The sequence below is a fragment of the Podarcis melisellensis genome, assembly GCF_964234715.1.
Source record: "Podarcis melisellensis genome assembly, chromosome: 6".
NCBI lineage: Eukaryota > Metazoa > Chordata > Lepidosauria > Squamata > Lacertidae > Podarcis > Podarcis melisellensis.
Genome location: NC_138538.1, coordinates 78,975,804 through 79,002,738, shown reverse-complemented (window position 1 = coordinate 79,002,738; position 26,935 = coordinate 78,975,804). Strand labels below are relative to the sequence as shown.

At 38.8% G+C, this 26,935-nt stretch overlaps 2 protein-coding genes across 12 annotated transcripts in view; one reads left to right on the top strand and one right to left on the bottom strand.

Moving 5' to 3' along the window:
- Nucleotides 1-5,750, bottom strand: part of GPSM2 (G protein signaling modulator 2) — a 36,846-nt gene extending 31,096 nt beyond the window's left edge. For 2 of the 3 annotated variants that reach the window (XM_081914867.1, XM_081914868.1), the window contains exon 1: nucleotides 5,513-5,749. The gene's annotated coding sequence lies outside the window, so the exon portion shown is untranslated. Of the gene's footprint in view, nucleotides 1-5,512 lie in introns of all 3 variants that reach the window. The other variant, XM_081914869.1, reaches the window with a different exon arrangement.
- A 190-nt stretch (nucleotides 5,751-5,940) lies between these two features.
- Nucleotides 5,941-26,846, top strand: AKNAD1 (AKNA domain containing 1). 9 transcript variants are annotated; one of them, XM_081914818.1, is made up of 19 exons: nucleotides 5,943-6,173; nucleotides 9,621-10,757; nucleotides 12,696-12,755; nucleotides 14,191-14,332; nucleotides 14,567-14,715; nucleotides 14,826-14,885; nucleotides 16,000-16,133; nucleotides 17,462-17,618; nucleotides 18,665-18,825; nucleotides 20,237-20,327; nucleotides 20,531-20,637; nucleotides 21,929-22,023; nucleotides 22,135-22,267; nucleotides 22,518-22,615; nucleotides 24,892-25,014; nucleotides 25,431-25,502; nucleotides 25,877-25,961; nucleotides 26,236-26,380; nucleotides 26,521-26,846. In XM_081914818.1, the coding sequence occupies exons 2-19, from the start codon at nucleotides 9,738-9,740 to the stop codon at nucleotides 26,662-26,664; spliced, it is 2,976 nt and encodes a 991-aa protein (XP_081770944.1). In that variant the 5' UTR covers nucleotides 5,943-6,173; nucleotides 9,621-9,737; the 3' UTR covers nucleotides 26,665-26,846. The 9 variants fall into 9 exon arrangements, with proteins under 9 accessions (XP_081770949.1, XP_081770950.1, XP_081770944.1 ...); XM_081914820.1 differs by having other exon boundaries at nucleotides 20,528-20,637; nucleotides 25,431-25,475; XM_081914819.1 differs by having other exon boundaries at nucleotides 20,528-20,637; nucleotides 25,431-25,493.
- The last annotated feature ends 89 nt before the right edge of the window (nucleotides 26,847-26,935 follow it).

Below are 26,935 nucleotides of genomic sequence, written 5' to 3'. Positions count from 1 at the left end.
TTCCCAAAACCAAACTACCTGTTCAAATGTCAAAACTGAAGTTGCACATTTAATAATAAGAGATGACAGATGACTATGCAATCCCATTATAAGCAAAATTAAATACCTCACATAAAATCACTACTGAAGATAAACATGCTTCACATTTTGTACACAACCCAGGCAAAATATAGCACTTTTAAATTCCTGTATGCTCAGTAAGGAGCTATTTCCAATGAAGTCAGACTTAAATGTACTTTATGAGTGGCATTTCCAAATTTTTGTCTATGAAGGTAGGCTGAATGTTACAGCACATCGACATCTAGGCCAGATGTTAGATTATGTTGTGAACAGCCATCTCCAATATTTCAGATTTTTATAACTTTATCTGGAATTTAAACATTGACTAGATCATAATGAGCTCACTATTCAGTTCTCTAGTTTACAATAAAATAACTATATAAGCAACAACATTCACCACTGAGAACAGCAATATTCAAAAGCAGCAATAAAACCATATAGGAAAGGATTACCCACTTTTTATAAACACAAGTTTAGATATTTGTGCTTCTTTAATTTGTATCTTTCAGTGTCTATGGAACTCCCTGCAACGATAACTCAGAGATCTTCAATGTGATCCCTTTCCTCTGCCACCCATTCTCTTAGAATGCTTTTAAAACCTCATTGCGGATATAATATGCTTAAGCATGAGACTTGCACCAACACGGAAGGAAGAATGAACCATTAACTACAATTATTAAAGAGATACTTTGTACATAAAGGAAATTTTGGGGGCTTTCATGTACTTTATAAATTTCTAAGGACTCAAGAGACATTATTGCTGACAGTAGCCTTCAATAGGATTTTACCTTCAGAAAAAATATTTTACAACCCACTTCAGCTACTGGGTACAATCTGCCTCTGGCACCAAAGCCTCAGCTGTACTTCTGACTGCTTGGACAGTTTAGCTGCTTTCAAAAACTTATGGAAACTTTTTAGTAAGAAGTATTTTTTGCCCAACACCTGCTCACTTCTTCTGATCTTCACCAGCAAAATATAGTTATCACACCAAGAAGGAACAGTTTAATATTCAAGCTTCGGTTATCCAACTTCACCTCTATCCAACGCCACCTTTCTCTGCTGGCCTTTACCTCAAACCTCCATCAACTGATTTTTTCAAATGATGTTATTTCTCCACAGTGACAGCTAACTGCCCTTTCTTCACTGACTAGAACCTCCAGCCAACCAGAGACTGTCATTTGCCACACCAATCAGACAGAATCTACCTGATCCAGACTCATCTTCTCTGACCTGCCTCCCAATCTTTCAGACATGTCACCTGCTTACTAAACAGGCTTGCAACAGAGTAACAGAACATGCCTTGAATTTTGACAGTTAAAACTGACATCTTGTTCAGAGGCAAATACAGTGGTACCTCGGGTTACATACGCTTCAGGCTCCGCTAACCCAGAAATATTACCTCGGGTTATGAACTTTGCTTCAGGATGAGAACAGAAATCGCACGGCGGCAGCAGGAGGCCCCATTAGCTAAAGTGGTGCTTCAGGTTAAGAAGTTTCAGGTTAAGAACAGACCTCCGGAACGAATTAAGTTCTTAACCCGAGGTACCACTGTATCCTCTTATTGACAAGACAAGTTACAATTCTCATGGTATAGTGTGGCTTTCTTAAAGAGTAGTAACACAGCCATCACCTTCAAGTCAACCAGGACTACCTCCTCTTAGAAGCATGCATTACTTCTTGGACCAGTTCAGTCAATGCTGCTTTAAGCAGAGGTTGAATGACCATCGGTCAACATGTATCATATAGTTGAGATTCCTAACATTTTGTTGTTTTAAAGTGTCATTATCAGTTGATGCTGTTGAAACTTTTGTAAACTACTGCCACCCCTGTGGTCCAAATGCTGCTTACCACCACTCCTTCTGTTATTTATATATTAAAAATATGCACATTAATTGCATTCATGCAATTGACATAATGCCTAATCCGGCCCTAAACTAGCATGGAATTAATTCTAAATTAGCACTTTGCTCATTAATGTCCCCAGAGCGTATTTGAACTAGGGAGACAACATCAACAGTACAACACAGGGATCATTTAATGAAGTCAATTCAACCAGAAATTCAAGGCTGAAACGTTCAAACAAAGAGCATCCAAAAGAACATGCAGTATCTCTCAATTAGTCCTGCTTCTCTACAGCAAACTTGTAACACAGAGAGGCATTATTGTTTAGTGTCTTGAAATTACCCCAGGAGGTGTTGCCATCACGTATTTAAAGTTCCCTCCAGCTTTACTGTGGATAGAATGAATAATGCCAACATTTTTAAAATGCCAACATTGAAAAACAAACAGGAACATATGGGCTACCGTAACATAAATAATGATATTCAGGAGACAGAATTAATGTGTTTTATTAATTCTTATTCAGCCAGATTCACATGAAGCCTGACAGCGAAATGCTATATCTCAGCATCAGTTCCATTACTATAAAATAGAACAACCCCCTTAAGTGCCCTCCAAGAATTGTGAGGACAAGCAAGAAAAAGAACATGCACAAAGATGGAGCTAAGCATACCTAAGGCAACTACATTCAATGAGCTTAGGAATGGTCAACAGTGTGTTGGATTGTGACCAAAGGCTGTAAACCACTTGGCACATTATGATAAATGAATAATTGTAAATAGGAGTAATGAAGACTAGCTCTACCATTATTATTTTTAAATGAACACGTGTATAATAACTAAATTTTAAACTAATGTGATACATACTGTCAATATGACTCCCATTTAGATTTCAATTAGGAGATTTCAAGCTTGGCTTGCAACACATTTGTGGTTATTTTAACACTGCCAAACAGCTACATTTATTTTTTTAAAAAAATATTTTTCCCATAAAAAGTGAAAAAGACTTTTCTATCTCTGCTTCAGCTACCACTCAACATTTTAACTTTTTGCAGCAGTATTTAGTTGGACTGGACCCTCAGCAAAGCTGTGTCATAGACTGTGGGAAGTTTGTTCCTAAAGTCACATACTGTATTCCTTAGTACACAGTTTTCCAAACTTTTCATGTTGGTGACACACTTTTTAGATATGCATCATTCAGTGACACAGTAATTCAGTTTTACTAGCAAACCAGAAATTAAACAAACCCCTTTCCAGCCCCGGGAGGAGCGCGGGAAGTGTTCGCACAACACACCTACGTACTGTAGCTGGCACACTAACCTGTCGCGACACAGTGTTTAGAAAGCCCTGCCTCAGTACATAACTCCATATTTTAATATTCAATGAAAACCTGTTTTGTAGGTAGTAAGCAAACGGAAGTTAAACAATACATTTTAAAATGTTCATTTTGACAGCCGCTTTAAGTTGGGCTATTTGACGGATTGATTACCCCCACCTGAACCTGATTGTGCCCAAAGATCAACTGGACTACTATTAAGATCCATTAGACTGGCAGGCACTAGAGCTTTCTCTGTCATGGCCCCGCAGTAGGTAACCTACATGATGCCCAAAGGCAATATCACACCTACCAGTTTCTCCTATGGTGCCCACAAAAGGTATCTGTAAATATCCACTAAAAAATCCACAGTAAGTACAAAAAATGTTTGCTCTTCGTGCTCAGGTACACTGGCTGAGCCTCTCCTACACTAAACACACCCTGAAACATGCCCATATTTCATTGGATGCCAGGATTGCACAACTACCCTCCCATCCATTCTGAACAGAGAAGTGCAAAGAGCTTCTCTCTTCCCCCACTGTTGGAGGTGTTTCTCTGCACGACTTAGCGGTCCTGTCTTTTTCTGGGTTTTTTGATATGCCAACCATTTTGTATTATGCCATGGCCTCATAGCATCCATTTTGTGACTGGCACCAGTGGCATTTTCTCAAAATTCCAAATATGCCCCGTCCCAAAAAAATTTGCAAGGTAACCCCAATGAATCTAATCTGTGAAACCTCCTCCCAAGGGATTTACAGTTAGCCCCATTCTGGTCTCCAAAAGGGCTAAATTCTTACTTATTTTGTATGACTGTTGACTAGATGATCTTTTTGAACATGCTTATTGGTTTATTATTAGATTTATTGATCAGTACTAATTTTTGTTCTGGTTCAAAATGTGGTGTAAATTGTCATTTCTGATATTTGTATTTTTAAATGAGGTTATGTTACTGAAACTATTGTATCATTTAATATTTGTAGCCTCCTAGACAGGACTTCATCCTGAAAGGCAGCCTAAAAAAATTAAAACAAGAAACCAATAGGGTATTTTCATATTGAATTGTGATGTGCTAACAGTCCATCTCCTAATAAATTATTCCCATAAGCAATCTTTGAAGCTGGTTTAGATTATATAAACATATGTAAAAATAAAGTTGTTTAAACCCTGGACCTGAAGAGCATCGTCAAGGAGAAGAAAGCATTTCTAAAGGAGATTCCTACCCCCTTCAGAAGCAACTTTTCAGGGGGCTCAAGTGGTTATTATGGGGATGCCAGTAAATTCCAAATATGGATGAGGTCCAATAATTGCCTCATTGACTGGCAAAGGGCACACCTGCTTTTTACTTATGGTTCTTGAACAGATGGCAAGTCAGTTCAGCTCCCTGTGGTTCACCTACAATTATTTCTGTATGCTTGGATGAAATGCTACCCATATAAAATGAATTAAAGCATTGAAAATAATACTAATCCAGTACAACACAATATAAATAAGAACACACTTGTTGAAATAGTTGCAGAGTATTTAATCCTTTTTTTTACACACAGGCACAAGCAACTTCATTAAGGGAAAATGACAACCACCTATAACACTCCATTCCTGCAATGAAACAATCTGAAGGATAGTGCATCCAACGAAGGCACACTGCCCAATTATTCTTGTTCAGGTGTTGAAGTAGGTCCAGTTTATGCCCAAAATACCACACAGAGACTGGGATATTTGTATGCAACTTTAAGCAAAGATGAATAGGGAGTTTCAAGGAGGCAACTCAAGTGGCACCCAATACAGAGGGATGGCAGAACCTGAAAAGTACAAGGGAGGGAAAGAGGGCCTACAGCTAAATACCTAAACTGATGGCAGAAGCCCCCAAGTTTTTTCCCACACAGGAGGGAACCTCGCTTTTCTGTATCTGGTGTTCCGAGGGTTGCCTTGCTTCTCTTACCTAGCCCTAGAGACATCTCCACCGAGGTACGTGTGAAAGCTCCCTCACACCTGGCGCTGATTATAATATATATATATACTGTGTATATCGATAAGAAGCTCCGCTTTCAGCCAAGGGCTTCACGCGGATCGATGCCTGACCCCGTAAGGATTTCCTCAAAATGGCTCCCCTTAAAAAAAAGAAAAACCCCGACTCTCTGTATTCTCCTCACAAACAAGCACCGTAGCTGCTCCGTCGTGTTTTCGCCTCGCCGCCGCCGCGCGGGTCTTAGTTGGTGGATTCCTCGCCCTTCCCCACAAAGGACCCCCCTCCCGCTCTTGTGAAGTCCCCCCCCGGCCATTAGCAGCCCCCCCACGTTACCGGGCTCGGGGGAGCCCCCGAAGGAGGGCGGGCGACTTCCACTCTTCCCTCAGCAAAGCTTCATCCACCCGGGGCAGCTCGCCAGGCCTCCTCGAGCTCGGCGCTCGCCCCGTCCGACGCCTCCCGGCCCCTTCGAGGGTAAGGCACTAAAGGGGAGCCGCCGAGAAGCTCGGTGGCTCAAAGCAGCAGCGCCCCGAAAGGGAGGGGCGCCCCCACCCCACGCGCGCGCACTCTCACACACAAACACGCTTCGCCCCTGAACCGTCCCAGCCAATAGCATCGCACCATCGAGCTCCCTTCGCCCCGCCCCAACCAACCCCCATCATGCTTTTGCCTGCTTGGTTGAGTGACGGGAAAAGGGGTGGGAGGGAAAAACTGCCGCCCGCGAGCGCATGCGCTGTACCGAGATGTCCTTTCCTCCCGTTTAAACGGTGTAATCTTTCAACTGCCGCCGCCCGCATCTTTCGCATTGGCCAATGAGAAGGCGAGTGAGGCGGGGCGGGGGGGTTTCCCCCCCTTCGCCTCGGCCTGCTCCACTTTTCATTGGTTTAAAAGCTGACAGTCGCTTAGGTCGGGATTTGATTTGAAGGAAAGTAGTTACAGTATTGAGAGCGAGCAGAAGGTACTTTGTCTTCGAGAAAGGGGGGTTTGCGCTGGAGCAGTTGAGTATTTGTTGCCATAACGAGAGTGTTTATTTAGTGTGGACACAGAAGACCACGTAGTGTGATTATCCCGCCCTCTAAAGTGCATTCGATGCTTTACTGGTGTACATAGGTTTGCGAAAGGACAACTCTTTATTCCGGATTATTTCATTCCGGAATAAAAACTATCTTTTGTGTAAAACCAGACACCGTATACATACGGTGACCGGGAAAGCTATCGTAAAGCCCTGAGCAAAAAACAAGGAGGTGTCTTGTGGCACCTTAAAGACTTTAACAGATTTATTACCATAAACTTCATCGGATGCATAAAGTGTCCATCTCGGTTACACGCTGAGGCAGCGAGCGGTTTTTGTTTTGCTGCCCCAAACACTAATCACTATTTGAGTACCGGCACTTTTCTTGTTGCAATGGTGCACATGATGTTGGGGTTTGTAAACAGTGAAGTAAGAGGGAAATGGAAAGTTTTTTTATTTATCTGATGAGGTGTGGACTGCAGTCCACAAAAACGCAAACCATAATAAATAGGATTGACTTTAACGTTGTTGCAAAAGACAAGTAATAATCTATAGATGATTAGTTCATCCTTCCTGGTGGGAAGAATTTCCTGTTGCGTATGCACCAAGAAACTGATGGCCCCTTATGAATCACCAAACGCCTAATATTGGGTCAAGCTGCCTTTGAAGAGTCTCCCTATATGCAGTAAAAATACATTTGCCCTTTACCATGTGAAGTAGGCTAAGGAACATTATACATTCTCTACTGCCAGGGAAAGGGAGGGACAGTATAAAATAATTATAGTTACCTGCCTCAAGCCTTTGGCAATAAAGCCTAATACATTCATACAGGAAGGGTTGGAGATGGGAACACACCCATCATTCTCACTCAGCACATTGGATGTGCTCATCAGAAAGCATGTTTACCTTGTGCATCAAGGAAGCTTGATATTGTCTAGCAGCAAGGCTGCATCTGGAAATATATATATGAAGAGGTACAAGGCGTGTTATGCTTTGGATGCTAGTTTACTTATATCAGCCATAGTTTATCTTACAAGTGTATAAACAGACTAGAGCTTGAGTTCAAATACCTGCTCAGCCATGAAACCACTGTGTGACCTTGGGCCAGTCACATTCTCTCAGTCTAACAGGGTTGTTGCAGGGATAAATTGGAAGAAAGAAAAACCATCACCACTTTGAGCTATTTGGATATAAATTCAATAAATAATCATGTACAGTACTAAGAGTATTAGGAAAAATATTCTTTTTTTTATAAGCAAGTGGAATAGAGCAGTCTGACTCTGTCATGCATACCTTACACAGGATACTGCAGAACAAGCCTCTGCTTGCATCTCCACAGGTGCTGAATCAGGATGCCTGTGTTTCCTCCTTCTGCTTTCCTAAACTATGTCACTGACATTTTTAATTCCTAGTGCTTAAAAAGCTGAGCTTCCATGTGTAAAGGGACTCCTCATAAGAAGATAATAATGGACTAGAATACAAAACAAAGTAATTATGGAAAATACTTTGAGGATTTTCAAATGAATGCACAGCGGTCTCCTCCTCCCTTTGCAACTCCCTCTTAGCCATGCTAATGTGAAACATTCCTAGAGATTGCCTGTCTAGATAATTTATAAAGATTTCAGGATGCAAATATTTGCTTTTGATCTTAAGAAGCAGTAACAGATGATGGCCATGATAATAGTAAATAATTAACTTGCATGGACCTTCCCATATAAATAATTAAAAGTCTCCACTGTGTAGGTGGAATAAACAGATTTAAGACATTAAAGGCTTCAGAAGAAATCCAATACCCATTCGAAATACTCCTTCATAGGTCCCAATGAAAACAAAAGTTAGTTGTTAAGTGAGACTAGGCTCATTCTGACATTCCCACCCAGGACTGGAAAATGATGGCTTGTGATCCCTTTGTGATCCCACTGAACAATAGCAGGATGAAACCAGAATAATAAATAGCAAGGTGTCTTGTTGCCTTTATAAAGATACTGTGCTACTCCAGTTTGCTAGGCTCAATATAAGGTTACAGCTTATGTAATTAAATATATCCACTATGAAAAAGCATTGCTGTGTCTGAGTCTTAACTGTTTGGTAGTAGGCAACAGAAAATGTTCCAAGAATTTTGCTATTATACTGGTTGCCTAGGAAATTAGCCAGACATTTGCCTGTGATGTGTAAGTATAAGGGAGCATTGTCAATTTAACTATTAATATTTTCTGTACAAGTACATGTACTGTTTCTGTTTTATAGATTTGATGGGAAATGAGCAGGATGTGTGTATTGAAAGATGCGGGGGGCAGGCATGAAATAAATATTTAAGGTGTAGTAATTTGAATTCTGTTTGCCTGTTTACATGCATTTGCCAGAGGGTATATAACAAGCTGTAACTTAGACCCCAAAGCAGTTTAGACTCTAGCAAAGTTGTCCAGCATTTGACAAATGCTTGATGTTCCGAGCTACTTTGGTAGCCAAGCAAAATGTGTTGGTTTGCATATATAGAAACTAAGAAATGGCTAGTTCATGTAAACTAACCCAAAGCCAGATCTCTGGGGGTGAGGAGTAAAATTATACTTCAAATGCACTTTTCATTTTAGAATATACACAGAACTAGATCTACAGATATCCCAAGAAAAGCCATTCAGGTTTACATAAAGAGTGCTCTTTTGTCCAGTTAATGTAAAATTTTGAGCTAATAAAATTTTATCTGGTGATGCAGGTTAGTCAGAGTTTTCTGTTTGAAAAAAGTGCCTGGGACAAAAAAATAATAATCCAATTTTTTAATTTCAGTGGATTTACCTCAGACAACAGTATATAGGATTGTCTTGATAAAATATCACCAGATGTTCTCTCTTATTTCCCTTTTTAATGTTAACATTGAAACCTTGCTGTCTCAAATAAGGACAGGGCTTGTACATTGTTAATCCATAGCTGTATGGAAGGCAGCAACTTTTCATTCCAGTGTTGAAGTACTATTTGTTTGGTTATGCATCCATAACTCAGTGTTCATGAGCCACTGATAAATTTCAAAGAGTGGAGGTGTAGTTCAGCAAAACATGCATATTTTTGAAATGTAGGGAGGTTTCTGGGACTAAATAATTACCAAGACTTCACCCCAAAAGGAGCTTATAACAGGGCAGCCCTACATTCATGTGGATAAGGGAACTGATTTTTGCTCCACATTGCCAACACCTTGGGAATAGCAGCAGCCTTAGTTAAGCTGCAGTTAACTGGCACTATTGATTGTGGAGATAATTTTCCTTCATCCTAGGTTAGATCCTTAGGCAACCCCAAATATTTTAATTGCAATAATTATAAGGAGTACTATATGTAAAATGGACTCCAGAAAGTTTTAGAGTAGGGAAAAGGAAGACTTACAAGTTTATTGTACTGTTTTATTTAGTTCAGCTAATATGCATGTTCTCTCAAATCTTTCAGAATTTGAAAGCTGACGTTCAGTGAAAGTCATATTGAATATGCTCAGAATATGAGCAGGTATTGTAGGTAAGAACAGGCTAACTGTATGAAGGCTAAGCCAATAATATAGTATTTGATATGCTTTACCTTGAAGACAATACCGATGATGAGCAAGAAGATCTGCCTTATGATGGAGATCTACAAAATACATATCAACACAAGTGTGATTCACAAAGCCTAGAAAATTCCACTTGTGTAGAAGATGGATCTCAGCATCTTTTCACCTTGACACCTTCTCACATGAGCTGTCATTCAAAAGAAAAATCAGACTGCAAAGCACAACTGCCTGAAACAAAAATAAATCTGGCAACATTGCAAAGGGGAAATGACATGGAATCTCCCAAGGCAACAGAGAAGGAGTTACATGCTTGGGATGTTAACAGTTTAGGAAGAAATCAACATCTATCCAACTCAAACATTTCAGATGTCCTTTTACGCCATTTCCCCCAAGAGGAACTATCAAATTTGTGCCAATTGATTGATTCTGAGACTCTCCCAGAGATATCATTTACTGAAAGTTTTGATGAAACTATCCTAAATAAAATCAAGATTTCAGAAAGTACAATAGCTTTACCAAAGGAAGAAGGAAAAAATCTCGAATGCTGTAATTCAGAAAGAGAAGTAAAATTCGAATCAGTTGACAAAAATTGGGATTTGACTGAAGTTAAGGAGTTTGTAATGGATAAAAGTGTGAATCCCACTTGTGACAGAAAATATTGTAAAGAAGATAATCTTCAACTTGTAACTGAGAAAGAACATGCAATTAATGAAGACTTCCATTATTTCTCAACCCCTAAAGATGTGTACCAAGAGCACAAATATTTTCTGGCAACAACTTCACATAATCTCAAAAATGGTCAACGTCAGGTTCATTATCAGCTTCCTGATTTTTCTAAGGTTGCTCCAAAGGTCAAAATACCTAAAGGAAAAAATAGCAACTCATGCCCTATACCTAAAAAGACCACACACACCCCAAATTTGCTTGGTAAATCAGAAGTTGTGAAAGATGTTTTAGAAGCAATGAATTCTTTGGACTCTGTTGCAACCAAGAATGAAGAAAAGGAAATTAGCACACCTGAACTAGACCAACAACTAGAGGTAGATAAAAGGTGATATTGCACATAATTGGAATTGCCATTGATAGCCATGCACAATCTTGGGTGTATTTATTACGCCTGTAACAACTCAGCCAGCCACAGATTTCTGTGTGTCTCTAGACACTGGTTTGTGCAACACACTAAACTTTGACTTAGTGGGACCATGCAAATGGATGAATTCTTAGAAAGAACTTAGCAGCTCCTTTGCTGGCGTTTTGCTGCCACACTGATTTCTTAGCATTTCATCCAAACTAGGACTCACTCTCTCCTCACTAACCATGAGCTTACAGCAAACTAGTCCATAAGCTGAATGCCTACCTTTTATTTTTTTGTTAAATGTAAAACCAAAAACCAGGGAGACTCCTCTAATCTTTGGAGGCAACCCTAAGCATGCTTATTCTAATGAGTAAACCCTATGAGCATAGTGAGAGTTAAAGGTAAAAGAATAAATATTAGCCGGAGTGCAAAGTGAAGAGTGCAGTCTAATACTTTACATTTGTGCTGAAGAATTTACATGTGGGCTGGGATTGAAAGGAGACCTACTGCAAATAGGAAGCACTTCTACCCATAAAAGGGTCATTCCATGATTTCTGCTGGTTCCCCACTCAATGTGCCATGCCCCGTACAGTTCCAAAGGTTCCCTGACCAGTTTTTTGGAATTTCAGGGGACTATATTGGAAAGGAGGGATGCGGGTGGCACTGTGGGTTAAACCACAGAGCCTAGGACTTGCTGATCAGAAGGTTGGCAGTTCAAATCCCCGTGACGGGGTGAGCGCCCGTTGCTCAGCCCCTGCTCCTGCCAACCTAGCAGTTCGAAAGCACGTCAAAGTGCAAGTAGATAAATAGGTACTGCTTCGGCGGGAAGGTAAACAGCGTTTCCGTGCGCTGCTCTGGTTCGCCAGAAGTGGCTTAGTCATGCTGGCCACATGGCCTGGAAGCTGTACGCTGGCTCCCTCGGCCAGTAAAGCGAGATGAGTGCTGCAACCCCAGAGTCGGCCACGACTGGACCTAATGGTAAGGGGTACCTTTACCCTTTACCTTTATATTGGAAAGGATGATAATGGCAGTTGTTAAGATCCAAGCCATTATCTCCAGTCTAACCGTCCTGCAGTGAGCTTTCCAAGGGTAATATATCCAGAAAAACATTTGTTATCTTTTTAGATGGTGGTATACACATTATCTACTCCTATGTAAGAAAAACTTATTGAAACTTGATTATATCTATTTCTTGCATAGTATTGTATATCATTTTGATTATGTATACTGCCTTGTTAATATTGGCACTGAAGAAATTATAGCAATAAGATATTTCCTCTTCATTAGCATAAGCCCCTTTCATGTAACCATCTGTATGTGATCTTTTATATGTATATATTTTAATTCTACTCCTGTTGTTAAATTATTGATTTTTATATGTTTTTAGTAGTTTCTATTTTAGTTGTAATCTGCCTATATACTCTCATTATGGGAAAAGGTGATTTATTATTATTATTATTATTATTATTATTATTATTATTATTATTAATGATGATGAGCCCAAGCACCAGCTTGGTTCCCAGACTACATTTTCTACCCTAACCTTATCCTTTGCTCATAGCACTACTTCCTAGCCCAAAATCTATATTTTCCCCCTTTCAGATGCATTATCACCATTAGCCACTTTTTCCAGAGTTCCCATTATATCCAGCAATCATCTCCCAGTGTAATAGCATCCAGTATCTCCTGAGCCTAGCTTCTCTATCAGGATTTTCCTGGCCAATTTTTTGTTTTCTTTACAGCGCTTGCTCTATTTGAATATAGATTTTTCCTAAGCAGCTAGAACATTAATGAATGACCTTGGCTATGGGAAAAGTATTGCTCACAGTCAATTGCTATTTTTGCTTTCCATATACAATATATGTTTATTGTTTTCTCTTTTTTATATCTGTTGAAATAATAGCTACTGACAAAACAAGCTGAAGCTCAGAATCATATTGATCATCTAAGATTTAATACAAAGGTAAGTCTCCTATAACATGAAGTCGGTTTTTCTTAATATCTTTTCTTGCTACAAAATATTAATATATTTTTTCTGAATACAAATGTTTTGTTTATGCAGCTTTAGTATGCTGTGCATTGTATAATGCAAGCACATTCTGTATTCTTTTCAGTGTCTGTTTAAAACATGTGCAAGGCTGCCCAGACATGTAGAAATCACATGTGTTTTATCTCTTTTTAGCTACTATTGATTTAAATCTTTTTATATATTACTTGCTTTTTATACAGAATTTTAATGCTTTATTTTATATTTTATAAACCACTTAGAGGTTTTCTTGTAGTCAAACAGAATGCAGTTCTTGATAAATAAATATGCATACTTTCATACTGTGGTTTATTTATCTCTCTGCTTCAGTATTTTATGGAATATAGTGTGCTCACTCTTCCTAGAGCAGATGCACTGGAACAAGCTAATTTTCCTTGGGTATAGCTGGTATTGTAGGCTGAGCCTATTCCATGCCAGGGAATCGTTGGCCCGCGTCCCCAGATCCAGAGAGAGAGCGAAAAAAAGCTCCAGGAAAGATCCTTTCTTTGGAGGAAAGCAGTTTATTATCTGTGCACAGTGACAGCCAGCAGAATCAGTTCTGAAAACTGGCTGCCCAGAAAAACGGGCAGCAAACATTCTTATACCTTGAGAAAGCTCCCTCCCTCCTCTTCAAACGCCCTCGAAGAAAAACTTCCCCAATCAACTGGAAAGTTTTCAACTTATTTCTTAATATAGAATGGCATGTCTATTATTGCTAGCCCTCTAAGCTAGCCCCTATTTTAGCTAAGCGTCCTGTCTCCTTTGCTATCGTGCATTCCTAAAAATAGAAAGCGAGAGGCCTCTTTTACAGGTCTGGTTATTTCTGGCTCACTGTCTTCTTTGTGTGTGTTTCTTATCTTGCATTCCTAAAGCGGGAGGCCTCTTTTGCAGGAGTAAAATTAGCTCAGGAATTTACTTCCAAAATACAGAGAATATAGCCTTCTTAGGTACAAGGTAGAGAGCATAGGTACAATTTTTTAGGTACAGAGTAAAATATTGAGAGAAACCTTTCCCATCTCCCTTTAGTATAAACAGTAACCCTAGTCCATGTCTATGTATGAACAACCCTAGTGACGACTCCTCCTTTCCACCACCCAACTTCAATGACCTAAGATGTCTAATCAATTTGCTTTGTATTTTACCTTGTTTGTGTAAACCCTGAAAGTTCCATTGAAGAGTGGTATATACATCTTTTAAATAAATTAAAATGTACTGGTGTTTGGATATCGCTTGCCTAATTTTACCAATTTATTATTTGTGCCTGTGGATGCTTGGGGTAGGGGTGGGGTATCATAAAGAGAAAGGCAAGTGAATGGTTTTATTGTGGGTGCTGATTTTGTACTTCACAATGAGTTTTTGTATATTTTAACAGATACCTCCTTGCTCAGATCAAAATAGACCAAGTCCTGGCATTAAATCAGAAAGTCCTGGAATAACTACAGAAATGTCTACAGTTCTACCTGTAACAGTCCCTGTGAAGCCCATGGTGGGTTTCTCCCAATCACCTTTCTCAGGTAGTTCAAGTGGACTATTCAAATACTTAGAATACAATTATTATTTTACTTGTATAGCCCTCCAGAAGTTGTTTAACTACAACTCCCTGACCATTGGACTAAGCTGACGGGAACTGGAGCGCATCTGAAGGGCCTCAGCTTAAGCCACCACTGTTCTGCCTGTTTACTGTTGTACACTATATGAAGGAAATAGCATACAGATCACATTACCACTTTTGTCATATTGTTCTGTAGAACTGCAGTCGCAAAGAATGATCTCATCATTACCCTCAGCTGATGCAGCAAGACAGTCATCTGGGAATCAACCTCTGTTGCAAAACGTTACAGAAGAAGAAAAGCTTTTTCAGATGTTAAAGGAACAGTCAAAAGAGCTAAAATCAAAAGTAATACAAATAGTTCTATTTTAAATACAATATATATTTGAAACAAACACCTTGTTTTTCTTAATACTCCACCTGAAAGCTTAAATGAAATGCATCCCTTTTTCTTAAAGGTGGAAACATTTTCTAACTGTCTTACACAGGATGTATTCCCAGTGGAAGAACGCCATCAGGTGAATACCTTTTTTGTGTTTGAAAACAAAATTGTTACATTTTAAAACTGTTTTTGAAAAGCTATATGTAAAAATAAAATGTATAAAATCTAGAATAGCAGCACTATTCTCTACATCTTATACTCAGAACGAAGTATAAAAATTGCTGCTTAAATCAGTTAAAATTAGTTTCCATTGAAATAAGTGAGACAGGTGAGTCACGACTTACATCTCATAGATTTAAATAGGAACTAAGTTCAGTTACCTTAATCTGTGCTTAATAATAAATCATTTTCATCATCTCAGAATCATATGAAGTTGTAATATCATACTCTCTATACAAGTTTGTACAGGAGAGGTGGTTTACCTATGGCCCTCCAGATATTGTTGGTTTATAGCTTCCATCATCCCTGACCATTGGTCTTGCTGAGAGATGAATTCCAACATATGAAAGGGCACTGATTAGCCACCACTGCTGTTTAGGACTGCAGTCTTAATGGAGCAGTTTTATGACCACAGGTCTTGATATAACGGCAATTATAATTTGAATAAATTCCTTCAATTACCTTAATTCCTAAATTACCTTCAGAATTAACTGGGAGATTTTCCTGAAGGGGAGTGAAGGCATTTGTTTAAGTATACCCTGCAGGCCACAGATGTAAAGCACCCTTAGATTAAGATTAATCAAATTTCTTAGTTGCCTACTGCAAAATAAATCTCTGGGTGGCTTAAAATAAATTTACAAAAACTATTTCAACATAATAAGTAATGATACTTACATAGATTGTATACCCCAAAGCGGCACCTCATTCACTTCTGCAGAGTAGGCAGCTACATTTGCATATTTCTTCGTGTGTACTCTTCCACTGAAGTATGCCAGAATGCCACCTGCACAGACATATAGAGTTCTTGGTAGAGCAGTATTGTTTGAGTGCAACATATTGACAAAACAGGCATTCAGTTAAATATAAGAAATGTTTTAAAAGACTGGTGTAAACTACTTTAGCTATTCATGTTATGTTTATCTTGTTATGTTTGAAGGCATGTTTAAGGACAGCACAGAATATTTTAATTACGTACTAATCTATAGAAAAACTGTCAAATAACACCAAGGTTACAAATTTTGTTTGTGAAGCTTTTAAGGCTTTTAAAGGAGCAACTAGACAAGCTGGAATGGAATTATTTAGCCACGAAGGAGAAACACTGTACATTTCGGCACCAACATCCCATGTACCCATCAATGAGCGTCGGAGAGTTTGATCCTAACAGGTCAAGTATTTTTTTAAAAACAATAGTACACTAACAATGTAACAGTTTTAAAAAATCTTACATTCACAACCTTGCTTATGTTAAAAAATTATTGGGACGCACATCAAAAATTACTTTACTTTTGGTCACCCACCAATTGTCTCCTGCAAATACCTCCCAGGCTGATAGAAGAAATAAGCCCAGTCATAGTGAAAACAGAGTGCACCTCTTTCCTTTCAGTTCACCCTTAAAAATGCCTGCCACAAGTGTTACAATAAATGTGGGTTTTGGAACAGGACTTAAGGAAGCTATCTTATACTGTACTGAGTCAGACCATTGGTCCATCTCTAACTCAATATTATCTACATATAATAGCAGCAGCTTTCCAGGGTTTCACATGGGAGATGCTGGGGATTGAACCTAGGAACTTTTGCATGCAAAGCCTGTATTCTACCACTGAACCATGGCCCTCCTTGCATGGCTCCCCCCATTGTTTGTCCTCCATGTATATTAAGAGTCTTGCAAATATGAAACAGCAATTCCAAACATACAAACTGGCATTGGATTACTCTATGAAGTGGTAGGGAGGAAAGCAACATCCATTAACTCACTATTGATACCGCTAGGGTTTTCTGAGTAAGGCAAGCTGGGAGTAAAACGAACAAGTGATCCATCCAAATGGGACAAGGAATTTGCAGGAAAGTCTGTGCAGGATCCTGTACATGGAAATACGACATTATTCAGAGGAGTGAAGGCTAAATAGTTGTGCTCCTTCCCATTCACCTCTCAATGTGTAACTATGTCTGATGTGTGTCACTACATGCAGCTTCCCTGCACATGACATTATTAATAACAAGAGCCCTTTTCTATCTGCATCCAATATTAAGATGTGGAAGAATTCTTTATCTCTGGTAGTCCTCCTGCATTGCAGTTTTGCTTTGGGGTGTGTCATGTGGCTAGCAGCACTCACATTTTTCATGATTGCAATCCTTATTTTGAAGTTCAAACTTCACCATACTAAGTGCATGTTAAACACTGTGGGTTGCATCCTGTGCTGTGCCAGTGGGATTCTGCTGGTACAATGGGACTTCCCCAACCCTCCTGAGCCAATTGTGAGGGCATGCAGGAGGCTGGAAGGGTCAGGAGAGGAAGAGAAAGTTCTGCAACATGCGCAGAAATCCATTGTGCCAGTGGAGCTGCAGTGTCGGATAAGGCCTTTTAAATAATGTGATTTTTGACATTTCATTTCCTTACCTAGCCCATTGTATTTCTAGTACTATAATGATAAGAACAAGAAGCATGTATCAATATTATAATGTAACTTTGTATCTTATATTATTTGGATTTAGAAAAGTAGAGGGGGAAATATTTAAGCTTGGGATGCTGCTTGAAGATATTAAAGAGAAAATCGATAAGACTGCCTGCAGCCCACGTTCCTCTGCTTTTGTAACATCACCATCATACACACCCTGTGAATCTGCTTCTCTCTATTCAAGTCGTTCTGAGGTAAACCATTAAGTCCCAATAAAGAACAAAGCATATTGTTGTATATCACATTATCTTTACTGAGATTGCATAATTGAATTAATGTAATAGTAGAGTGGAAATACATGCACTCAAAATGTAGCAATACTGTCATAGTGCCACACCCCTCTAATTCACCAGTCCCATTTCACTGGATTTTCAGGTTTTGAAAGTTTTCAGGTTTAGACCTTCTGACTTTCTGTCTCCTCCACAGGATCATGCAATTTAGCTTTAAGCTAACAGCAGGCCTTTGGACCTCTTCCAGATATGTATATATCAAATTGTGCTCCTTGGGATGATTGTTGCTAAATTGTATTGAAATATTACCCTCTTCTGCACACATTCCACCTTGTCAATATCCTTATTAAATTGTGATGCCCAGAACTGGACACAGTATTCCAGGAGTGGTCTGGCCAAGGCAGACTAGAGCAGGACTATGACTTACCTTGATCAGGACAGTATACTTCTGTTGATGCAGCCTAGAATAGCATTAGCTTTTTTTGCTGTTGCCTTACACAGTTGAGTTGTGTTAAGCTTGTGGTCTACTAAGACCCCTAGGTCCTTTTCACATGTACTACTGGCAATCTAGGTGTCCTCCATCTTATATTTGTACAGTTGGTTCTTCCTATCTAAGTGTAGAACCTTATATTTGTATCTATTGTAATTCATTTTGTTAGTTTGGGCCCAGTTCTTCACCCTGCTAAGGTCATCTTGAATCTCCTTAATTAACAGGAGTGAAAATTACAATATTTTTTAAGTTATTCAGATCTTTTGGTTGGCATGCAAAGTGGGTTTTGCAGATGAAAATGGTACATATATATATATATATGTGTGTGTGTGTGTGTGTGTATATACACACACACATATGTGTGTGTGTGTGTGTGTGTGTGTGTGTGTGTGTGTGTGTATATATATATATATATATATATATATATATGCAGAACTCTCCAACATTGTGAAATTGCTGTGAATGTAGCAAGTTCTTCAGTAGGTCATAATATCCATTTCCCCATGTGGTTCTTTCATAGAGTCCAGCGATTTCAAACATTAGTGAGTCCCCACAAAAGACTGCTTCTGGCGTGAGTATTGCTAAGAATAAAAAGTATGGAGACAATCAAAGTCAGCCTATGGAGATGATTCCACAGAGAATGTATCAGCAATCTAACCAACATCATCCCTTTCATCAGAAGTAAGTGTTAGCCATAGAAGTTGACTATTAAATGGGTCATAATGTGTTAACTATTTGCTCAGTTCAGCATATCTCCAAATCATGGCCTAGAAGGCACAAAACATCAAATTCTTTCATGCTCTTTCTCATGAATTTGTATGCTATGGTTAGTGCTTGCTCTCGCCAACCCATGTTTGGAAATTGGTTTTACAGTTCTGGTTTGGAAGACAAGCACTATCCATAGCTTGGCAACTCAGATCTCACAGCAAAATATAGTGAGCATTAAACTATAAACTGGAAGTAAAGGTGTGTGCATGAGCCCATGATTTTGGCCATTGGTATCTGACAGGCCAAATATAAATGTTTTGACTAAGGTCCAAAGAACTACCTTAGGTATGGCCAAGTGTTTACATATATGCAAACATTATATTTGACTATTCTACCTATATTCCCAAGCAGATCCTATAATTTTAACATATTCCTCCACTAATGGTATTGCTACCAAAGTGGGAAAGCTCTGTGCATCAGCATGTATTAGTAGAAACTAGATGATTAAAGCACCTTACCAGCCACAATAGTACTCAACAATTCATTCTAGTATGACTGAATGTGCGACAACACACACACACACACACACAACCTATGCAAATATTCTTTTGCTGGCCTGTAAACTGTAAAATTCTATTTGTTTGATTGTAATTTAGTGGCTGATCTGTGATTGGAATAATAATAAAGACTGAAATATATATGCAATGTAAAACAATCAGCTCCATGCCATATCATAAGTTGTTTTGTATGAAACTCACCTTTTTTTCTAAGTGGTTTACTATGCAGCATTGAGGGCTCTTTTTCAGAAACATACATTCAACCTCTCTTGGGTTCATAGAGCTGGTTGTGCATTTCTTTGGAGTGTAGACCTTTCCAGCTGAGTTGACTTAAACATTTCCATGTAAACGTGCCTAGAATTAGTGTTAAAAGGCTCGTTATAAAGCAACATCCATTGAAACGGCTGCATATTGAAAAAAGCTTTAGAAATGTGAAATACGGACTTGAAGACGAATAGGGCAACACACAGGACAGTATCCAATTATGTCTGTTTGCTTGTGCAATCAGACTTTTGGATTCTCTTCTTCTTCCTCCAGTTCCAACTCACATCCCCTCTGGAGCATATTTTGAAAACTTGTTTGCATGGGGGATGTCTGTAGAAGAAGACTTGCACAAACAGATACCCGCTCACTATGTTGGATCTCACCCACAGAATGTAAATTTATTCTTCCCATTTGCACCAATTCATTCTGTGCCTCCCTCAGATCTGCAAACAGTTGTTTAGTGAATTTATAACCTGTTTTTAAATGTTTCTTAAAATATCAAAATTACAAGGTGTTATTATTAAAGACACATTTAATAAAACAGAATTTTGCTTTCCCCTTAGCCAGCTAGAGCTGCAAACTAAACATTCTTGTGAAGATATAGTGAATCCTCTGGAAAAATCAGGACTTCCAGCAAATAAGCAAGCTACTCATGTAAGTCAATCTGATTATTAATTTATTGTTTTATCAGCTTGATAAAACTAAGATGGTTCTAATTAATTACTGTTGACTAGGCTAACATCATAAGACTATTCAATTGCTGTCATTCAAATAAATGTACGAGGAACAATGTGCATTAATGCAGCAGGTGTTGACGATGTAAGTAATAAGAGTCCTTTTGTTTTGTAATATAGCAGCACTGCTCCTTTTCACCCATTAAAAAGGCTGGAGGGCTACAATTCCACAAACCACTTATAGGCAGAGGAAATCAAAATGATTACAGTGATCAAGAAAACACAGATGGGTAAGTTTTAATCTCAGAGGTTCCAAAATATACTCTCTCAACTATACCAACTATAACACATTTGCACTGTATGATTAGCAACAAGGCCAGCTTCAGGTTGTGTGCCCTTGGGCCACTGAGTGTCAGTAGGCTCCTTTGGCACCACCAATTTTGCACCACCCCTTCTTATTCTAACCTCTCTCCTTCCCTCTTTGTCACTTCTCACTCATAACCAAAACAAGTCTTATTCAACACAATCTCCTATTTTCAAATAAAAATATACATTTTTTCACGTCACTAATTGCCTGTTTTTGTGCAGGGGTAGACTTTATAGTCCATCTGTCTAATTAAAGCTGTAAAAATTAAAGGCTCTATTGAAAGATGTCAGCATTTGTGCTACTGTCACAATCTCAGCCACCATCAAATTAAAACCTCTCAGTTCCCAATAGTTGCTAGCAACCAATGCCAATGATCTGAATAATGTTGACTGCAGTTATTCCCCACATAGAGCAATTGAATTTTAATTTGAAACAGCCAAGAAAAAGTTTGCAGAACTTAGTGTTTATCTATGGTCTTTCCTGAAGCACCTGATCTGCAATGTCATGCTAGTGGAAACAATAATTTGCAAGTAACAGCTAATCACCACATCACAAATTACTTGTAGGATTTTGCAGACTTGTATACAGATATTAACATTTACAGATTAGCACATCTAAAACACACAACATAGCAAATCCAGCCTTGGTGTTACAGAAATACACTTTGGCTCAAAGAAGCCAAACAAATGTTTTCTCAGACTCCGACCAGATACCATAATAAAAAAGGACATAAGAAAAAGAAACTTCAAAAAGAAAACGCACATCAGCTGCAATTTCCCTAAACAAAATGGAGCACCATCCCTACTAGGAAAGACTAAAATGTTTTAGAGCTTTTTAGTTTAGTAGAAGAGAAAACTAAGGGAAGATGTGGTAGAGAATTATTAAATTATGGGTTTAAAAAATATACATGATCCAGGTTTATACTGTTGCATTGCTTATGTGCAGTTTCACGTTTCTTTAAAGCTTTGATAACTGGGAATGATTAATAGTGTTTTGAGGAGCATCTGGAATTGGCGCCTCAATAACATGTTTTTGTGAGGGGGTCTTTTGACGCAACAGTGCTGGCTTGCAAAAGGGCTCATGCTTCTGGGGCTCATGCTTCAAATGTGATTACAGAATTATGGAAGCAAGGGTGACATTGTTATGTCCTTTATATTGTGCTGATCCTTTCTCTGACATGCATTGTGCTCATATTTTATTTTTTACCCCATAAGTAATTTAAGCTATTGGGAAATGAGATCTCCACCCCCAGCCAATCAATATCATACCAGCAATCAAGAATCCAACGCGACTATATTGAAAGAACGAGGTACAGAAAGATAAATCAGCAGAAGTATATAAGTTTTTAAAAACCAGCAAAATAATTCTAATAGATATCACCCACTAATCCATTTTTTTCTGATATACATTTTTTTCATAGGAAGCTTAACTTATCCTTCAGATCACAGGTTTCTTGATGAGTTGAGGAATCCTGCAAAGGATCATATTATTATACATCCTAGACTGAAAATACAGTTATCAAGGAGACAGGTTTGTCCCTGTTCTTCCAGCAGGTTAGTATGTACACTGCTAAACCTAAACTCTACACAAACCAAATGTGCACTATCACCATGTTGAGGCACAAATCCCTGATATTTCTCATAGGGTGCAATCCTAAACCCATTTACATGGGACTAAGTTCCACTGAATTCAGTAGGATTTAATTTTGAGTAGACGAGTAGAAGTCTGCAATGTTAAGAACCTCTGTGCTGATTGTTAACGTATAATTAAGCCTCTCTCCTGTGTTATCTCTTTCCAACATAGAAATAAAAAAATGGAACACAGGAAAATAAAAGAAAAGCCAGACTGTGAAAGGTACTCTATCTTCTTAGAAGGAAAAGCGATGGATTTAGATTTATCAGGTACTTAAGTTTTGGTAATATTAACAAAAGGCCTCACATTATTTGGAATTTAAGTGTGAACTACTAAGCATCTCTAGTAAACATTACAATAATCTGATGTCAGTTAAAGTCAATGGGTGTGATTGAATATAGCAAGACTGGGCTTCTGCTTCCTTGTCGCAGCTCCCCCCCACCCCCCCCAAAAAAAACTGATCTGGAGGGCTAGATCCTCAGAAGCAGATTTTTGGGAGATACAATGGTGCTAGAACAGGGAAAAGGAAACTGCAAGTTCTGTAGTTTCCAGCAAAAAACAGCTGCTATAGGCAGCAAAAAAAGATGCGCTAGTGCCCCCGTATCAATGAGTACTGTCAGACGTGTGTGTGTGTGTGTGTGTGTGTGTACATATGCATACAGTGGTACCTTGGGTTAAAGACGCTACAGGTTACAGAAGCTTCGGGTCACAAACTCTGCTAACCAGGAAGTGGTTGCTCCAGGTTAAGAACTTTTCCCCAGGATAAGAACGGAAATCGCGCACCAGCGGTGCAGCAGCAACAGGAGGCCCCATTAGCAAAAGCATGCTTCAGGTTAAGAACTGTTTCAGGTTAAGAACGGACCTCTGGAACAAATTAAGTTCTTAACCTGAGGTACCACTGTACATCTTAAAGTATATGTAAGTATTTATAAATAAAAAAATTATCAGGGCAACGCACCTGTGCACTTCCATGGTCCCAATCAAAAGCAACCATCTCATTCAGGCAAAGGAAACCACATGTTCAGCTAGATGCATTTTAAACTTCAATAGTGAGCTTCCTTGGTTGGCCAACTGGAAGTATAGCACTAAAAAGTTATGGGATTCTTAGTAACATAAAGGTAAAGGGACCCCTGACCGTTAGTTCCAGTCGTGACTGACTCTGGGGTTGCGGCGCTCATCTCACTTTACTGGCCGAGGGAGCCGGCGTTTGTCCACAGACAGCTTCCGGGTCATGTGGCCAGCATGACTAAGCCACTTCTGGCGAACCAGAGCAGCACACGGAAACACCGTTTACCTTCCCACCGGAGCGGTACCTATTTATCTGCTTGCACTTTGACGTGCTTTTGAACTGCTAGGTTGGCAGGAGCAGGGACCGAGCAACAGGCGCTCACCCCGTCGCGGGGATTCGAACTGCCAACCTTCTGATCGGCAAGTCCTAGGCTCTGTGGTTTAACCCACAGCGCAACCCACGCCCTCTTAGTAACATAGGGCTCAATTAATGCTTCAGCTGGTTCTGATGACTGACTGGTACGGACCGCTATTACTCTAGCATTAGAAGACCTTGACTGACTTTCCCCTCCTAGTCAAAACAAAAAAAAAATCCTTCCAGTAGCACCTTAAAGACCAACTAAGTTAGTTCTTGGTATGAGCTTTCGTGTGCATGCACACTTCTTCAGATACACTTCTTCAGTGTATCTGAAGAAGTGTGCATGCACACGAAAGCTCATACCAAGAACTAACTTAGTTGGTCTTTAAGGTGCTACTGGAAGGATTTTTTTTGTTTTGACTATGGCAGACCAACACGGCTACCTATCTGTAACTTTCCCCTCCTAGCTCAGTTAGAACCCTAAATGGCAAAGGGCCATGGTATCTAAAGGGTCACCTTTTTTCATTTAAATCCAGCCATCAATACCTTTATCAGAGGTGAATCTGCATGTGTACCGCACTTCTGAAGTTAGGCAGGTGGCAACCAAAAAGCCTTTTCTACAGTAGTACCATCTTATGGGATTCTCCCCATAGAAGCAGAATGCTTTTGCCTGGCTCCTAAAGATACATAATGAAGGCACCAGACAAGTCTCCCTGGGGAGAGCATTCCACAAACAGGGTGCTACCACAGATAAGGCCCGTGGAGGAGGCTCACAAAGAAGGGCCTCAGATGATTGCAGGGTCTGAGTCAGTTCATATGGGGAAACGTAGTCTTTGAGGTATTTGTGCACATTTATGATCCTCTAAATTGTTTTTGCTGCTGCTTTAAATCTGTTGTTGTTGCTGTTAAACCTCCATGCTTTTACAGTTAGTTTGACACCATTTTTTATTGTGCCTTGTAAGCTTCCTTGGGACTGTTTGTGGGTGAAAGGGAAGGTGCAAGTTCCATGAATATACAATAATTTTATACATACGTTAGTGTTTCAGTTGTTCCAAGAGACTTAACTGACATGGTAGCAGTCATCACAGATTTTAACAAAGTCAAGCAAGCCTTACATTTCTAAGGCCAATATATTACATATGTATTAACATGTTTGTTTAACTTGGGGTGCGGTGTTAGGTAGTGACACCGAAGACACTTCGTTCTCACACCTAGTAGACAGTTCAAGCAGTGAAGTATGTCTGGAAAAGAGTATTAAAAGTCATGGATCATGGACAATGGGTCTACAAGAACAAAATGAAGGTAGAATAATTTTTGTAAGGTATTCTTTTGTATAGTATATGGATAATTCTGGATATAATTAACACACAATTTTGATCTTTATACGAATTTAGCTGAAGACACCAAAGTTCATACTTCTGTGCCCATTCCACTTGCTGAATCAAGAACAGCAAGCCTAAATCAGCTGTACAATCAAATTAATCTGCATGAGAATGCAGATTACACACAATGCAAAAATATACAAATCACGATTTTTGCATAACTACATAACAGTCTGAATCACTCAAAATTTGCAGTTTTCCTCTGGAAGAGAAAATACCAATTTTTGGTAGTTTCCACAAAAGTCTTCAGAACACTTAAGCTATGTACAAAAACGCAGACTGACTATGGGCTAAGTTGCTGTTTTACTTTCTTTTGACTTCTTTTTATTTCAACAGACTTCTCTCAAAGAGACTGGAAAGGCAGTCAAAGAAAGAGTTATAGTAAGGAAAGTGATGAGTGTAAGAGTGGTAAATCTTGATTTACCGTACAGTTAATGATTAAGCATAAACTAATACCAAAAACATTTCTTTCTTGAAAGGGAAAAACACAATACACATAATCTCAGATAGTTTTTTAAACAAAAGAAAAAACTGTGATACTCAGTGGAGCCCCTTCACATCCTGCTTTTTGCATATAGAAAATGGCCTTAATGGCCTTAGAAGCTTGTCACACCCTGTGTGACTCCTTTTCTAAGGTGTTAATTAAAAATAAAAGAGCAGTTATACTTGTGGTTGAAGCATTTAATCATCAATGCTTAATAGTAGGCTGGAGCAGGGAGCAGGTAATGTAGTGAACTTGTTTAATTGCATTTCTTTAAAATATTTTTTAAAAATATTTTTAGCTAGTTCGCAGAAGCAAAGCATCAACCTTCAAAGGATATATACAAAGAAACAACCAGAAGAGTTTATAGAAAGGCTATGTGACAGGTAACATGCATCATCAGTTTTAAAACCAAGTTCTTATAACCCTAGCTTATAACTGTAATTTTCATGGGCAAGTTTGTTTTATTTGCAGCAATGCATGCCAATACTTTTAAGATCACAACAAAAAATGTAATTTTTGAATTCAGCCTTTTGTGGTGCCCTTGTGGGCTTAGTAGTAATATAATTAATTTAGAACTAGCAAGCAGACACTAGCTGTTAAGCATAGAATGTATTTTTGTGTATCAATATGATATCCCTGTGATTTCTTACGCTCTAGACAAAATCTACATATTCCCGAAACTCGCTACTCAAGGATGCATGATACTATTATCCTTTCACCACAATACCTCACTAGTAGGAATATTTATGGAAGGCCAGTATGTGGTCTGAGAAACAGGCACATCAAGGAGACACATTCAAAGGTATGTGGGGAGCCTTGTATCTACAGAAAAGGAAATGGAGAAATCTTTGAACATTTTCCTTACAATGAAACAAGTGAACTTTTCTCCCCTAGTCCAATCAGTGATGTTAATTACAAGAGGTTTTTTCCCCCCCTTAACAGATATTAAGTTCCACTTTGGATGATGTTATACAGACTGCAAACAATTTGAAGAAAACTACAGAACACATGGTGCAAGTTGTTTCAGAAGATTTAGCCAAGGCCAAAATTCAGACACTTTCCAGTCTTGCAGCTAGCCAATACTAAATCTGAATGTGTTTTGAAAACTGACAGAACTATATTTGAAAGAGAGACGATTGGAATGTGTAAAGAATGAAAATGCACCATTTCTCTCCTTATTCTTCATCTTAAATAACCTAAAATCTGTTGCATTAAAATAACAGATATTATCAAGCTGTGAGTTAATAATAAATAGGTTTTACAAAATCGTGCATTGTGTACGTATGTTTAGCTCAGTTTGGAACTTAGGATAAGTATATTTCCCACTTAGTGTTGGTACAGAAGAATAATCTGTTTG